The sequence below is a fragment of the Ochotona princeps genome, chromosome 5 (genome assembly GCF_030435755.1).
Source record: "Ochotona princeps isolate mOchPri1 chromosome 5, mOchPri1.hap1, whole genome shotgun sequence".
Lineage (NCBI taxonomy): Eukaryota > Metazoa > Chordata > Mammalia > Lagomorpha > Ochotonidae > Ochotona > Ochotona princeps.
In genome coordinates this window covers 102,022,781-102,038,940 of record NC_080836.1, presented here as the reverse complement: position 1 = coordinate 102,038,940, position 16,160 = coordinate 102,022,781, and the positions used below count along the sequence as shown (strand labels likewise).

Genomic DNA, 16,160 nt, shown 5'->3' with positions numbered 1-16,160 from the left:
ACCACAGCCATTAAACACCGGACCTCGAGGAGGAATCACAGCTCTAAAGGTCTGCAGGGGTCACCATGTGACATTATGTAACAAGCCCTAAGATACACTTCATTACAGGACACATCTTTTTTATATGATATAATTGAAAAACAGAAAAACCCCACTGCCAATGAACCTAGAGACACACCTCAACCATACCCACGTTAAAATGGGGAGAAGCATGTCCTTGACTGGGAGCAACGTGATGGACACTCAGTACTGAACTGTTGTCCCCCCGAGCGCAGGTCTTTCACAGGAGCAAAGACTACAGTGTGTTCAGAGCGCGACCTGGCACCTGCTATGCTGCAGTGTGCACTACGTGCTGTCTGCAAGTGTAGGAGGGCATCAGCCTCCCTGCACGCCTGTCGTTTAGAGTATCCCGCAGCAACGCAGAGGCGTAGTGGGTCTTTAACGGGCCAAGTTCAAGACCCTGACCTCGTCGTGAAGAAAGGCGAGGCAGATCGCCCTGCAGTGACTCCTGGGGCTGACCTGTGGGGCTAAGGAGGCCCTCCACCCCGACCAGGGAATGTCAGCTGACAGCTGGGGTGGCTCCTGGACCCGGCTGCTGGGAAGCAAGCAAGGAGCCAGCTCACCTCACCCCAGAGGCTTCCCTTCTCACCCCGAGTCCCTGCACCTCTGTGGTCCACAGCTACATAAAAATATCACATGGGAGACACATCCAGGCCAGGATGGGGGTATGGGGAAGCAGGCTGAATCTGTCCCTTGGGGCGCCCTGAGTCACGCCGGGCAGTAGGGAGCAGGGACGGTGTGGTGTGGGGCCTGGGGAGCGCAGCAGGCTGCAGAGAGGAACGATACAGGTCTAACACACCTTGAACTCTGTGAAGTGGAGACGGGGCAGCGTCCGGTGAGCACTCGCTGGCCTACCAGCTCAGGGCTCACATGCGGAGGGGCACCTGCCGAGGTGGCGCCCCTGGCTCCGGCCACGTCATACTGACCTGGCTGTGGCTGTGGCAGTCCAGCAGGTCGTTGCTGATGTAGGCCTGAAGCACTGTCTCCCTCTGCTCCCCGGCGTGGGATGTGGTCAGGCGCTGGAGGAGAAGCACAGGAAGTAACAGGATCCGAATGGAGACATGAAGACAAACCACCTGTGTCCAGCGGGCTCCGCCTGGCAGCCACTACACATTTAACCCAGCCCAGCCGATGGTACTCAGTTCATTCACAAAACTAGCCAGTGAGCATGACCATGGGTGCATGCGTGAGCTCTGGCCCTGCCACAGGATGGAAACGGGCAAGCAGCCTTGTTTGTCCAGGGCAATCCAACTCTCTAAATGCCCGCAATGGTTAGTGTGCAGTTAGGGCCAAAATCTGAGGCAAGGTCGCTCCTATGAGGGGCAGGAGCCAACTATGAGCCGGGGCTAGGAATCGAACCTAGCATCGGGCTGTCTCAGGCATCAGGCTCTTAGGTGCTTTGCACTTGAGTTCTTGGGGCCAGTAGGCAGCAGGCAGGAAAGAATTCTAGTAGGCGAATTTTAAAGGCACAAGCAAGGCAGCCGGCCAAGACAGCGGGCCCAGGGTGCTCGCTTTCAACCGGAAGGGCGATGTACCTACCCAGCGCAGGGCCTGCAACAAGAAGGCTTTCAAGCGGTCACTCCCCCACACCAAGTCCTTCTTCAGCTTCTCATAATCCAGCGAGGGCAGCAAGGGGACATCCTTCAACTTTCTACTCGGCAGCCCAAGTTCAGAGAAAAAGAAAAGGGCAAGCGGGCAGGGGGCCCACGTGAGCAGTGGGCCATCTGATCCGGGGTAGCTGGCACATAGCAGTGCCCAGCCCCTCTTTGAGCACAGGGCCAGGTTTCCTTGGCAGGAAACGGAGGACTTCCCTGTGCTACCCAGGCTGCGCAAGCAGCTGGGCCGGCAGGTTCTGCTGACCTACGTTTCATATTCCCCTTTCCCTCTGCTCTAACAGACCTAGACCCAAGGGCCCCCTGGCAGGAGGGCAGACATCACCCCACACCCATGCTGCCCTCAGAATTCTGAGCAAAACCCAAAGGTGGTTCCTGCTGGCAGATCTGAAACCTGAGGCCACTGTCCCCCGCCAAGCCAGTGAGGCAGAACTGGGGCGGGCGAGGAACAGAGCTGGAGTGGGAGCAGACGCTCACAGGGGCACAGACCATAGGATGGGTCTCCCGGAAGACCCCAGATAGAGACTTTGGGGCAAATGGGCTTTGACTAAACACGAGCACACCTGCCCCCTGCCTTCCCAGGCAGTTCCGACTGCCCTGGTTGCCGCAGCGGGGCCTCTGGCTGCCAGGCACCCTCCAAGGAAATGGGTATCTTTGCGGTTTGCTTTGTTTTTCTGTTTGTCTAATTGTTTTTAAATAAAAGGAGGTGAAGGCACAAGGAAAAGCTGATGAAAACAGAATGAGGCCTGTGGTGCACACAGTAGCACTCTATCCAGGCCAGTTTCCTGTTCAGATGTCACATTCAGGGACAGGGAGACTTGACGCCCTGCAGGCCTACATGTAAAACTAGCAAACAAAAAACCCAAAACCTGAAAACTAAAACGCAAAGGACTTCTCCGGGACAAAGGAGAGCAGGAAGCGCCCGAGGCAGGGAAGCATCCCGGCACAGTGCACGAAGCCTCAGCCTGTGACACTGCCACTCCGTGCGGTGCCAGTCGGAGTGCCAGCTGCTCTGCTCTAGTCCAACCTCCTGCTTATGCACCTAAGCAAGCAGCGGAGGATGCCCAGTGCTTGGGCCCCTGCTGCCCACGGGGAGAGCAGAGGAGGTGTGGCCTTTCGGGGAGTGAAGCAGCGGAAAGATCTCTCGGTCTCTTCCTCTCTCTCTAACTCTGCCTTCCATAAATACATTTTTTTTTAAAGTGGAGGAGAAAGGGCACCTCACAAGGCTGTGAACAGCTGGGTGAAAGACTAGAGCACAGGTTTCACTTGTTAAGGATGGCGGGCAGCTCTGGGAGGGATCATTTCAGCTCATTTCAACTTTTTTTGTGTGTTTCTATAGCATGCAAATTTTCTATAATGAGCACATATTACACAGTAAGCAAAAAAAGTTTTTTTTTCCTAGTTTTACTTTTTAAAAGACAGAATGAGATTCTCTTAGAGGGTCAGAGAAAGGCCCAGAAGGGGTGCAGCAGGTGAGGTCCGGGCTCGCTCCTGGGAAGCTGTGTCGTTTCCCACACCCCACGGAGCCCACAGGCTCAGCACGTGGCTCACGCTTGTTCCCTGCGGGCCTGGAGGTTTAAAATCTACTCTACCTTGACAATTTCACTTGCAAATAACTGGCCAGCGTTCTTTGCCAGTGTCAAGGTGATAGACAGTCTGGCCACGAACAACAGCAATCAACAGGACAGGATGACAGCACTGGCCCTGGGCCAGAGCAGGACACGGGACAAGCAGTGCAATGGGGGTGCGGGCTCGGAGCTTGTGCTCATGCTGGACCAGTGTTAACTTGCTGATTCTTTTTTTTTTTTTTAAAAAAGATTTATTTATTTTTATTACAAAGTCAGATATACAGAGGAGAGACAGAGAGGAAGATCTTCCATCCAATGATTCACTCCCCAAGTGAATTCACCCCCCGGTGCTGCGCCGATCCGAAGCTGGGAACCAGGAACCTCTTACGGGTCTCCCACATGGACACAGGGTCCCAAAGCTTTGGGCCATCCTCGACTGCTTTCCCAGGCCACAAGCAGGGAGCTGGATGGGAAGTGGAGCTGCCGGGATTAGAACCGGCGCCCATATGGGATCCCGGCGCACCCAAGGCGAGGACTTTAGCTGCTAGGCCACGCCGCCGGGCCCAACTTGCTGATTCTCCTGACTGTACTGGGCATGTGTAAAACATTAATGCTGGGCGATCTAAGTGAGGGGCATGTGGCAATTCTGTACAACTCGTGCAGCTATGAAATTATTTACCACAAAGAACTGTGCCAAACTCAGACAACCTCTTGCCCCACACAGAGCCGTGATGATGGCAAGTCCATGTCGTGCCATTCTGCAGCCAGCTGCCTTCACGTTTGGGCCCTGCACGCTTGCCGGCGATGGCCACGCTAGAGGACAAGTGATCAAACAGTCTGAATCTCACGTCCAGCCTTATCCTCTTCTTTTTTTCTTAAGATTTATTTTTTCTTTGAAAGGCAACTTTTACAGAAGTCTTCCAAACACTGGTTCAGTCCCCAAAATGGTTATGGCTGCAATGGCCAGAGCTGAGCTGATCCAAAGCCAGGAGCTTTCTTTCAGGTCTCCCATGTGGGTGCAGGGTCTCAAGGCCTTGAGCCACTTTCCACTGCTTTCCAGGCCATAAGCAGAGAGCGACATCGGAAACAGAGCAGCTAGGACATGTACTGGCACCGATATGGAATGCCAGTGCCAAAACAGTGGAGGATTAGCCTACTCTGCCACCACACTGGCCCCACCTCTGTCCACTTAGCTTCTTGTTCAAACACCCAGAGGTTACTGTGGTCCCCGGCACAGCTTCCAGACAATCTTATAACACAACCACCACTACCCTTCTTGTTTTACAGCTGGGGAGACTGAGGCACAGAGGAGCAGCCCTGGCAGTTCCCAACCCCAGGGTTGAGATTCCAGCTCCCCAGCTGTCCGCACCGTGTGACACCACTGTCCAAGGGGCTGGAGAGGACAAGTCCAGACTCAGGAGGGGGACTGGTGTAACTGAGGAACTTCACAGCACCTCATCCCGTCAAGGCTTGGCTGCCTGTGCAGGTCCAAGGTCGCCAACTTGTGTGTTGCTACACCCCACGGGTGACCTGACCCATAGCTCAGCCGTGGGTGGCAACCTAATTGACGTGGCTACAAATGCCCAGGCATACCCGGAACTGTTGGGTGGCCCTGGGTCACAGCGCAGGCCAGCACGGGACAGGAAATGCGGGCAAGGCTGGCTGCACCGTGACGGTCAAACACATTCATTTCGGTGGATCACCATGGGAACACAACAATTTTCTCCATTTGCTGCCACCTTATCAAAATAGATTGGATTAACTTTACAAGGTCATTCCTTCTCACTGCTGGAGCCTCCTGTACCATGGACGTGGGGTACAGAGGCTGGCCTAAGGGGTACCATTCTGCTGAGCATGCGTTGCAGAGTCCACGTTTACCCAGGGCATGTCCCCTTAATAAAAGCTTCGGGAGAGGCTACTTACACGGGTGCCAAGGAGGCCCGCAGCATGGTGGACGCCTGAGGGGATGGGACAGAAGCAAACACACAACGTTAACAGCAGCGGCTGCCCGTTCGTCCCCCGTCTCCGGCAGCACGTGGCTACCAATCCACTGGCGTTCACCGACCAGTCACACACGATGGCAAAGTGAGCCCAAGCCAAAGCGAAAGTGCTACGCAACGGATACATTTCACAAGCAAAAATATTTAAGAAAATCATAATCCATGTCGGTCTGTCAGATTATACTGTTTCCATAGAGTTTCTGAGGTGCCCTCAGACATCGCCATCACAGGGTGCTTCAACTCTATCGGACGTTTGCCGAAACACACGCGAGAAACAATGCAACCAGACGATGCTTGTCCGGCCTGCCTCAAGCCGACCATGAGAAGAGAGTTTGAGGAAATAAAGGAAAATCTGAATGCAGACTGGACTGGTAGGATGGACAGGAAGGAATGAGTGTGAAGGGTTTTGGGAGGTGTGTGGTCCCATGTTTTTTTGCTTTATTAAGGTCCTTACGTGCTGCTGTGACGACAGAATTATATGCAGGTGAAGCGACCTGTTTGGAGCTGGCTTTAAAGAACTTTAGGAGGGGGGCCCAGCACGGTACTCTAGCAGCTAAATTCCTTGCCTTGTACATGCCGGGCTCCCATATGGGTGCAAATTCAAATCCAGCAGCCCCGCTTTCCATCCAGCTCCCTGCTTATGGCCTGGAAAGGCAGCCCAAAGCCCAGGAAGAAGCTCCTGGCTCCTGGCTTTGGATTGGCACAGCTCCAGCCATTGCAGCCACTTGGGGAGTGAATCACCAGACAGAAAATCTTCCTTTCTGTCTCTCCTCCTCTCTGTAAATCTGCCTTTCCAATAAAAATAAATAAATCTTAAAAAAATAACAACTACAAAGAACACCAAACTTTAGGAGGAGAAGAAGCAGGGGAGAGGAAAGGCACCACCTAGTGGAAGGACCTGGGATGGGCGCAGGGAGCCAATTCCAATGCTCTCTGCTACCGGGTGTTGAATGAGGCAGGTGGTCCTGTGGCTGAGCAGAGGTGGAAAAGGGGTTGGCGGAGAGCAGAGGAGACGGCTGCAGTGACAGCAAGAGTCCTGAAGTTAGTAACTGCTCAGCTGCATAACAGAATATTCTGAATCCCAAGAACTGCACGTTGAAGTACTACGAACAAAGGGTTGCACTGTGTTCGACCGACCCTTCCATGGTGCATGGCATGTACGTGTGGTGTGTCTACAGTGTGGAGAGCGTGAGCAAAACAAAAGGTAGGAAAGGGGCAAAATACGGTCCTCCGGCCACTTCTGCAATGACTTCAGGTACAAGTTCAAGAGACGCAGCAGCATGGGCCTTAGCCCACACGACTTCCACCGCGGCAGCCACTCCAGGACAGATCCACGTCTCCCCGATTCCTGCGGATCCCCAGCTGGTGGCACCTGCTGCAGGACACCTGGGCAGGGATGACCAGAACCAGGCCTCCCATGAGCTGCAGGTGCAGCGTGCTAGGCCACGCCTACAGTGCTGGCATCCCATGAGCATCACATGAGCACCACTTCGATTTGGCTGTTCCACGTCCAGCCCATTACCCAGATTACCCAGGACCCATCTGGGAAGGCAGCAGATGGCGGCCCAAGAACTTGAGCAGCTTCTGGACTGTTCTTTCTTGCATGCCCTCACTGCCCCCTCACCGTCCCGGGCCTCGTGAAGTCCATGCTGTGAGCCAGGCTCTGCCGCATCTGGTTACTGAAGAGGCGGACGCAGACGCTCTGCAGGTACTCAGGGGTGATCTGCACGAAAGACGGGGAGGCTGCAGTGACCATGGCTGACCTCACCATGACCTGACCCAGGTCTCCCTGGCTGCTGCTGCTGTGGAAGGCAGCTCTGGGGGGGACTGCACCACTGACCCGCCAAGACAAACGGCTGTCCAGCCACCACATTTCAAATGACGCAATCCCACCCCGTCTCCGTCCATCCAGACAGCAGCGGCCACACGTGGCGAGAAGGGCACCCAGTCTGGACCTCCTTAACGTGGACACGTGCTTCTGTGGCCCTGCAGTCAACCCAACGAGCCCAGCCTCAGGGCGCTGTCAGGGGGGACCTTGGAGGGAGGTGCTCACAACCCTGCCTTACAACCGGCAAACCTCCCCGGCCAACAATGGGGCAGCTGCTGGGCTCCTCTGTGTGCACCTGCCACACTGACCGGGTCACACCAGCCAAGCTCTCAGAGGTACACCCAGCCTGGAGGGACCTTTTGTGCTTTGTTTTGTTAAGATTTATTTATTTATTAATTTTTAAAGATTTATTTTATTTTTATTGAAAAGTCAGATACACAGAGAAGAGGAAAGAGGAATATCTTTCATCTGTTGATTCACTCCCCAAGTGGCTGCAATGGCTGGAGCTGAGCCGATCTGGAGCCAGGAGCCAGGAGCCTCTTCAGGGTCTCCTATGTGGGTGCAGGGTCCCAAGGCTTTGGGCCGTCCTCAACTGCTTTCCCAGGCCACAAGCAGGGAGCTGGATGGGAAGCAGGGTCGTCGGGATTAGAACCAGCACCCATATGGGATCCCGCTGCATTCAAGGCAAGGATTTTAGCTGCTAGCCTACCACAGCAGGCCCTAGATTTATTTATTTTTATTGGAAAGTCAGATATATAGAGAGAAGGAGAAAAGCCAGGAGCCCGGAACTTCTGGGTCTCCCACGCAGGTGCAGGGTCCCAGGGCTTTGGGTTGTCCTCTCCTGCTTTCCCGGCCACAAGCAGGAAGCTAGATGAGAAGCAGGGCCACCGGGACACAAACCAGCACCCATATGAGATCTCGGCACGTGCAGGGAGAGGACTTCAGCTGCTAGGCTACTGCACCGGGCCCTTTTTGTTTTGCTTTCACAGAGAGGAGAGATGGAGAGAAAATTCTTTCATCTGCTTATTTACTCCCTTGGTGCCCACAACGGCCAGAGCTGGGTCGGTCTGAAACCAGAGTCTCAGAACTTCCTCTGGGTCCCCAATGCCAGCACAGGGTCCCAAGGACTTAGGCCATATTTTGCTGCTTTCCCAGGTCACAAGCAGGCAGCTGAACTAGAAGTGGAGCAGCCAGGACTTGAACCAGCGCCTATATGAGATGCTGGCACCTCTGGCAGAGACTTCACCTACTTCCCCCCCAGCACCGGCCTGGGCAGCTATCTCTCAATAGGAGAGAAGGCAGGAAGACAGTGTGCGCCCTCCACTTTCTCCTCCGTTGGAACTCTTTGACTTTATGCATGTTAGCTTCTTCTTTTGGTCAACAATGCCTTTCCGAGTTATTATTGGTTTATTTCTGGTACTTCTCTATATTAAACAAAAGGTAACATAAGCTATTTTTTTTAACGGGCTGTTTTTAAGCCTCTGCTTTGGGTGGTAGCAGCTCATGGGATGCCGTTCAAGTCCCAGGTGCTCCACTTCCCATCCAGCTCCCTGCCTGTGGCCTGGGAAAGCAGTCAAGGACGACCCAAAGCCTTGGGACCCTGCACCTGCGTGGGAGACCTGGAGGAAGCTCCTGGATCCTGGCTTTGGATCGGCAGAGCACCAGCTGTTGTGGTCATTTGGGGAGTGAACCAGTGGACAGAAGATCTTCCTCTCTGTTTCTTCTCCACTCCTTCTATCTGATTTTGCAATAAAAATAAATAAATCTTTAAAAAAAGCAAGCCAGTCCAGCTCATAGCAACACAGGGCTTGATGTCAAGGTATAGCCAATGTTCGGGGTGCCGGGGATGGACCCCACCCCGTCCAGATCCTGGCCAGCGCGCCTGGGCGGCATGGATGAGGGCTCAAGTCCTTGACCCCTGCCAGCCAGTCCTTGACCCAGGCCTGGCTGGGCTTTCTGGCCCCTGCCTTGGCCCTGACCCAGCCCTGGATGTTGGGGCCATGTGGGCAGGGAACCAAGAGATGGAAAATCAATGTCGTCTTCACCCTCTTCCTTGTCTCTATCGATCTACCTTTTAAGTAAGTTTATTTGATGATGCAATAAAGTGGACTCTTCAATTTCTCCCGAGCATCCTTCATCAAGGCCTTTCAGCCTCAGGTGTGAGGACACCATCTGTCCAGCACCTCTGGGTCAGCCTCCCCCTCCCACCCTGCTCTCCTGGGTTCCAACCAGCAGGAGCGGCTGCAAGCTCCACCTGCCCCCTCTTACCCTGCCACCAGCAGATCTCCTACCACGCCCAACTGTCTGCCCCTGAGCTGCTCTCTGCAGGGGGCAGGTCGGCAGGACCGGCCCCGGATAGAGCTGGCAGATGCTTCCACGACACAGCTGTCAGATCTTGTACTTGACGGTGTCACCCTGCGGTCACCCTGCACAGGCTCCAGCCTCCCACAGCCCCCAAGGAGGCACACTTGGCCTCACCCCATCCGCACTGCTCCTTGCATCCCTCACACGGGGGATCCCGTCCACGTGGAGCTCTGTGAAGGCGCTACGTCTTCTCTCTGACAACAGCAAGCCCACTTCTCCTCAGGGCCCAGGGACAGGCCTGCCCACGGCTGCCCCCTGTCCAGACACACATGCATCCCAGACTGTGGCCCCTTCATCTGCCTTCACTTTGCAGTTGGACTCCATACACCACAGGATTTGTGGTCTCCTCTGGTTACTGTTTGCAAATGTCGCCCTCTACTGGTCGCTATGCTCTGAACAGCGGCTGTGTCCCAAACACTCAGACTAGCTCCTGGCACGTGGGGAACACCCAAACAAATTCTAATAGCCAGATGAATGAAAGCAGCACATAAAAATGCCCAGTGCTGCAGTGCGTTGAGCTGCTGGCTCTAACGCTGTCATCCCATATTGGCACCTGTTAGAGTCCCTGCTGCTCTACTTCCCATCCAGCTCTCTGTTACTGTGCCTGGATGGAGCAAATGCTCACTCAACTGCCTGCACTCACAGGGGAAACCCAGACTGGCCTAGCAGTGCTGGCTGCAGCCTCCTGGGGAGTGAGCCAGCAGGTGAAATCTCTCTCTCTCTCATGAATAAATCTTAAAATGATAATAAAAGAAAAAATAAGAAGAGATGCCCATGAGTGGCTCTGTGCTGCAGTGGGTTGAGCCCACATCCCTAATCAGGGTGCCAGTTTGAGTTCCAGGTATTCCACTTCCAATCTAGATTCACATTCAGTCATTCTGGGAGGCAGTGGATGATGGCTCAAGTACTTGGATCCCTGATATCCACAGAGGAGACTCAGCTGGAATTTGGGGCTATTACACTCAGCCTGGCCCAATTCTGGCTGTTGGCAGGCATTCGGTGAGTGAATTAACAGAGGGAAGACCCAGCCTGCCCCTTCCCCTCCTCCCCTCTCTTCGCCTCTCCTCTGCCACTCTGCCTTTCAAGTAGATGAAAGCAAGTTTTTAAAAATCCGTAAAAAAGAAATGTCCAATTCCATGCAGGATGAATGGAAGATAAACATAAATCACAAGATAATGAAAATGTGGAAATAGCATAAAGGTACAAGAACGTGGAGCTGACACTACGTAAGTATGGCAATGCCAAGTGATGACAGACTCTGTAGCTGCTCCTCGTGGATGCTCAGGGCAGTCAGAAGACAGCAGGTGACATCAGCATGGACCCAGCTAGGCACTGCAGAGTGCGCACTGCTAACTAGTATTATTTCTAATTGACACAATTACAGGAAACTTTAACATTTTAATTTTCACATTGGTCTGCATTTTTCAATTTTTCTATGTGTATTATTTTATAATCAGATTTAAGAGCTACTAAAAATTCCAATATGCTAACTTACAGCAGTGATAAAGGTATTTAGCACTTAACACACACACACATGAGTGTAAGCAAAACTGCAGAATCTGAGCAGCATCAGATCATACCAGTTATATCAGTGGCAGACCCTGGTGGTTGACACTATATACCACCTTTTCATTTGTTTTTTTAGGTTTCTTCATTTTATTTGGAAGTCAGAAGTACTGAGAGAGAAGCGAAGAGAGCTCTTCCATTCACTGGTTCATTCCCCAAATGGCCACAATGGCCAGAGCTGAGCTGGTCCAAAGCCAGAAGCCAGGAGTTGATTCCAGGTTTCCGACAAGGATGCATGGGCCCAGGCACTTGGGCCATCCTCCACTGCTTTCTTAGGCCTTTTGCAGGGAGCTGGATCCAAAGTGGGGCAGCTGGGACTAGAACCAGCACCCATATGGGATTAGTCTAACTCACCACTACACTGTTCCTTACACTACAGGTTCAAAAAATACTACCAACTGGGGGAACCAGGCAACCTGACAACGGGTCTCTGCGTTATTCTTCATGGGCGCAGCGGGAACCTACAGCTACTTGTTTTAAAAATGTATGTAAAGGTTTATTTTTCAAGGATTCTATTTGCTTGAAAGGCAATAGTGACAGAGAACAAGAAGGCAACCTGCTGGTTCACTTCCCAAATGGATGCAACTGCTGGGATGGGGCCAGGCTGAAGCCGGGAGCCAGGAGCTCCCTCGGGGTCTCTCACGCACTCGGGCCGTCTGTACCACTGCTTTCCAGGCATGGCAGCCAAGCAGCTTGGATTGGAACTGCTGCTCTGAAACACCTGGGACGCATGTGCACGTGTCCCAGCTGTGGCTTTACGCGCTGCACCAGGGCACCCGCCCTGAAAAGATTTCCATCTCCACAGAGATGCCATGGGACTTCCTAATTCTTTTTGAAGGGAAACATGAAGGTCACATGAAAAGTCAGGAACAAGACAGAGACGCTTGTGATCACAAGGTTCAGCAATGTCCCTGGGTCTAGGCTAATGGATTGTGAAGAAAAAAACCACGTATGGTAAATGGACAAAAATTATCACTACCAACAGTGTTGTTTAAGGGAAATATGGCTGCCAATCTAGAATACGGGAGAATTAATTAAACCTTGGTTATTAACAGGCTTCAGCAAAGCAGCTAGACACAAAATCAGTATGTGAAAAGCAGGGTTGTCCCTGCACTGCAGAAGGGCCTTTGTGGAAAGCATGTCGTTCCTACGCTTCACAAGGGCTTCCCCCCTTCCTCCCCCACAGCGTGCTTTTTTCTTCCTTTCAGATTCTTGGCTGACACGAGGGATGTCTCGCACAGTGGCTCAGACACTGTGCCACCCAGATGCCCCTACGCCATCTCAGGTCCAGCCCCGGCTCTGCTTCTAACTCGGGTTCCCCGCTCGTGTTCACCAGGGAGGCGGCAAATGATCAAGTTGCTGGGCTCCTGCCACTCACATGGGAGCCTTGGATTGAGTTCTGGGCTTCACGCCCACTTTTGGCTGTTGCAAGCATTTGGGGTATGAATCAGCAGGTGGAAGGTCTTGGTCTCTATCTGTCTCTGTGTCTTTAAAATAAATAAAAGTGAAAAGAAAAGCCTTAGTATTAAGAGAGAACCAGAGGAGCCTGGAGTGCCCAGGAATCAGCTGTGAACACGGTCAACCCCCACCGCTCTATCTCAGAGTGGACATGGACACAACTCGGGGGTTTTTCTTACCATCTTGCCACTGACGGTGGCCTCCAGGGAGTCCACCAGCTCTGCAGTGACACCGATGAGGTTGTGGTAGTCGGCTTGCATCTTGTTGTAGCGCTTCAGGTAAGTCATTGAGCGGCGTTCCGCCTCCACCAGCTGCTGGTGCAGCTGCTGCAGCATTTCTAGGGTGACAGTTTACACAGAGTCAGCCCAAAAGCAGCCCAAACGCAGCAGCCAGACCCGCACTCTGCCCCAAGGCTCGCCACATCTCGGCCTGAGCAGCTGCTGGCACAGGGAAGCGGATGTTACCCGGGGGCACACTTTGCTTCCGTCCCAGCCACATTCGTGAACAACGCGCTTGTGACTGTGCAAAACAGCTGCTTCTTAAGCATTCCAGACTGAAGCCCAAGCTGTCACTTGCAGCTCTCCTCTCTGTCTAGGAACCAAAATGAACATTTTTTTCTTCTTTTTTTTTAAGATTTTACTTGAAAGGCAGAGTTACACGGAGAGGGGAGATGGGGGTGAGGAGAGAGAATCATCCATCCACTGATTCACTTCACAGGTGCCTGCAACAGACAGCCAGGCTAACACCAGGAGCCAGCAACTCCACCCTGGTCCCCCACGTGGGCACAGGGGTCTAAGCACGTGGGCCGTCTTTTGCTGCTTTCCTAGCAGCAACCTGGATTGAAAGTGGAGCAGACAATATCCAAATTGGTGCCCATATGGGATGCTGGCACCACAGGCAGACCACATCACCAGCACTCATTTGTTTCTAATCTCAGCTCCCAAAACAGCTGGGCCACACACACCCATGTCTTTTTCTGTTTCTGCACTGAGTTTGTCTGCAGGGCAGTTCTTACTTGAAATGGAATCAGGGCTATGTGACTAATGCTGGCAGATAAATAGGAGAATAGAATATTCTGCCAGTTTGATAAAGCCCAAGTCCACTCCCACCAGGTCTGAACAAGCAGCATGGAGGCCTCTGGGCTCCTCTGTCAGCTCCCCGACAGGTGGTCCTCCTAAGGCTGGGACTGGGCCACCACGGTCACAGCTACAAGAGGCCAATGCTTCTGGGCCTGCTCTAGAGGGAGGCAACACTGCCCCAAGGCCAGACTAACTGACAACAGCAGTCTTCATTTTAGACAGTAGATGTCATAAATACTAGGAGAGATTTAATAAGCATACGCGCTAACCCCAAACTCCACCACTGCCTTCCTGGAGCCCTGCCGACAAAACCCTGAACTTCTCTTGTTCCCAGTACTGAACTTCAAACAGGGACCATGCTAACTGCCTCCTTGACAGGCTGCTGTGCCTAAGGCCTCCTGGAGCCCTTTCGGAGCAAGCAGACTTGGACAAGCGGCAGGCAGGGCGCTCTGAAAGCTGAGGCCTGTGAACTCCACCAGCACTAGAGATGCCTGGGCCTCGCTCGCCCAGTCACACTCTGTGGGTGTTGTGAGCATGCTGTCAAGCTCCCTGTGCTAAGCTGTCTCCTGGGGCACTGGTTCGAGTCCGGGCTGCTCCACTGCTGACCTAGCTCCCTGCCAATGTGCCTGGGAAAGCAGCAGAGGATGGCCGGAGTCCCTGGGCCCTGGCACTCACAATGCAGACCCTGAAAAAGCTCCCGGATTCAGTCTGGCATAGCTCTGGCCATCACGGCCACTTGTGAGTGAGACAGTAGATAGAAAGACTCCGTCTCTGTATCTCCTCACTCTTTAAATAAATCTTTATTTTTATTTATTTTTTTTTTTTAAGATTTTTTATTATTGGAAAGCTGGATATACAGAGAGGAGGAGAGACAGAGAGGAAGATCTTCCGTCCGATGATTCACTCCCCAAGTGAGCCACAACGGGCCGGTGCGCACCGATCTGATGCCGGGAACCAGGAACCTCTTCCGGGTCTCCCACACGGGTGCAGGGTCCCAAAGCATTGGGCCGTCCTCAACTGCTTTCCCAGGCCACAAGCAGGGAGCTGGATGGGAAGTGGAGCTGCTGGGATTAGAACTGGCGCCCATATGGGATCTCGGGGTGTTCAAGGCGAGGACTTTAGCCGCTAGGCCATGCCGCCGGGCCCGTAAATAAGTCTTTAAAAAAAAAATTTAGGCCAGGCCCAATAGCCTAGCGGCCAAAGTCCTCGCCTTGCACCAGTTCTAATCCTGGCGATCTTGCTTCCCATCCAGCTCCCTGCTTGCGGCCTGCGAAAGCAGTCAAGGACGGCCCAAAGCCTTGGGACCTGCACCAGGAAGAGGCTCCTGCTTCTGATCGGCTCAGCTCTGGCCATTGCGGCAGCTTGGGGAGTGAATCATGGGACGGAAGATCTTCCTCTCTGTCTCTCCTCCTCTCTGTATATCTGACTTTCCAAGAGAAATAAAATAAATCTTAAACATTTACACTCAGGACTGCAGGCCCTAGAGGATGCCCCCAGAAATGACTTCTCAAGCTCCTTCTTCAACCCTATCAGCATAGATTAAATGTGCACTATTACCAAAGTTGGCTATGAGTGTTAAATTCAGAACGAGAAAAACCAAAGTATCCAAAGATAATCCTACTTTGGGTTATAAATACTAAGAACATCTGTCCTAACCTTTTCAGTATGAGGAATTTAACACAAAACCCCCTCCTTGGGTCAAATGACCGCCCAGCATCGGTGCGACTGCCCCAGGCACCCTGGGGCTCTAAGGGCTGCAGGGAGGAGCTCTTCCCGCAGAAGCTGGGTGATGTGGCTATGGCTTGGGGATCCCCTAAAGCCCCGTGTGCTAAAGGCTTGGTCCCAGCCTCCTGCCAATGCACACCCAGGGGGCAACAGGGATAGCCACAGTTGTCTTGTTCCTGCCGCCCGCCTGTAGGGGAGGCCTTGATGGCAATCCTAGATCCCAGCATTAGCCTGGCACCAGGCCCAGGCCCTGCGCACAAGGGGCATGAACCAATGGATGGGAGCTGTGTCTCATCAAGCAATGAGTGAACTTGTCTTTGGTCCTCAGGATGGGAGTTGGGGACTCTTCAAGGAGGGCTGTGACAAGGTCTGAACTTGGCTACCCTCACCCTCTCCCTACCTTTAGGGCCTGTGCTGGCATTCTCCACAGGGACCAAGCCAATGGGGCCTCCTCAGGTGAGAGCTGAACCTTTAAAACCATGACTGAATCTCTTCTCTGTATAATTTAGTTGTCTCAGGTGTTTCATTATAGTAACAAGCTAATGCAGTTCATTCTGCAATTTAGCAAACATAATTACTCAATTTGTATTAATTCTGCTGTGGGAAAGGAGAATTAGAATCTATGATATGTGGCACAGTGACAGGACAAAGACACCACCTGCTCACAGCTTATGGGAGTGAGAGAAGGTGGCGAGTGGGCTGAAATGTTTCACGGTCATTTCCAAAGACACCACTTACACAGATGGTCAGCTTTTGAAGACCTCACCTTGCTGGTATCCTGGGCAGCTACAAACAGGATTCTTTTCTCTTTACTTTTTAACATTTTATTTATCTATTTAAAAGACACAGTGACAGACACACATACACAGAGAGAGAGAATTCTTCCATCCATTGGTTCA

At 52.7% G+C, this 16,160-nt stretch overlaps 1 protein-coding gene across 1 annotated transcript in view; it reads right to left on the bottom strand.

Annotated features, from left to right (window-relative positions):
- Positions 1-16,160, bottom strand: part of ARMC9 (armadillo repeat containing 9) — a 98,467-nt gene that overhangs the window by 63,399 nt on the left and 18,908 nt on the right. Inside the window, exons 8-12 of the mRNA XM_004577203.4 lie at positions 12,637-12,794; positions 6,866-6,964; positions 5,165-5,199; positions 1,600-1,711; positions 987-1,079 (exon numbers count right to left, since the gene is read on the bottom strand). Coding sequence (XP_004577260.2) covers positions 987-1,079; positions 1,600-1,711; positions 5,165-5,199; positions 6,866-6,964; positions 12,637-12,794 — 497 coding nt within the window. The remainder of the gene's footprint in view (positions 1-986; positions 1,080-1,599; positions 1,712-5,164; positions 5,200-6,865; positions 6,965-12,636; positions 12,795-16,160) is intronic.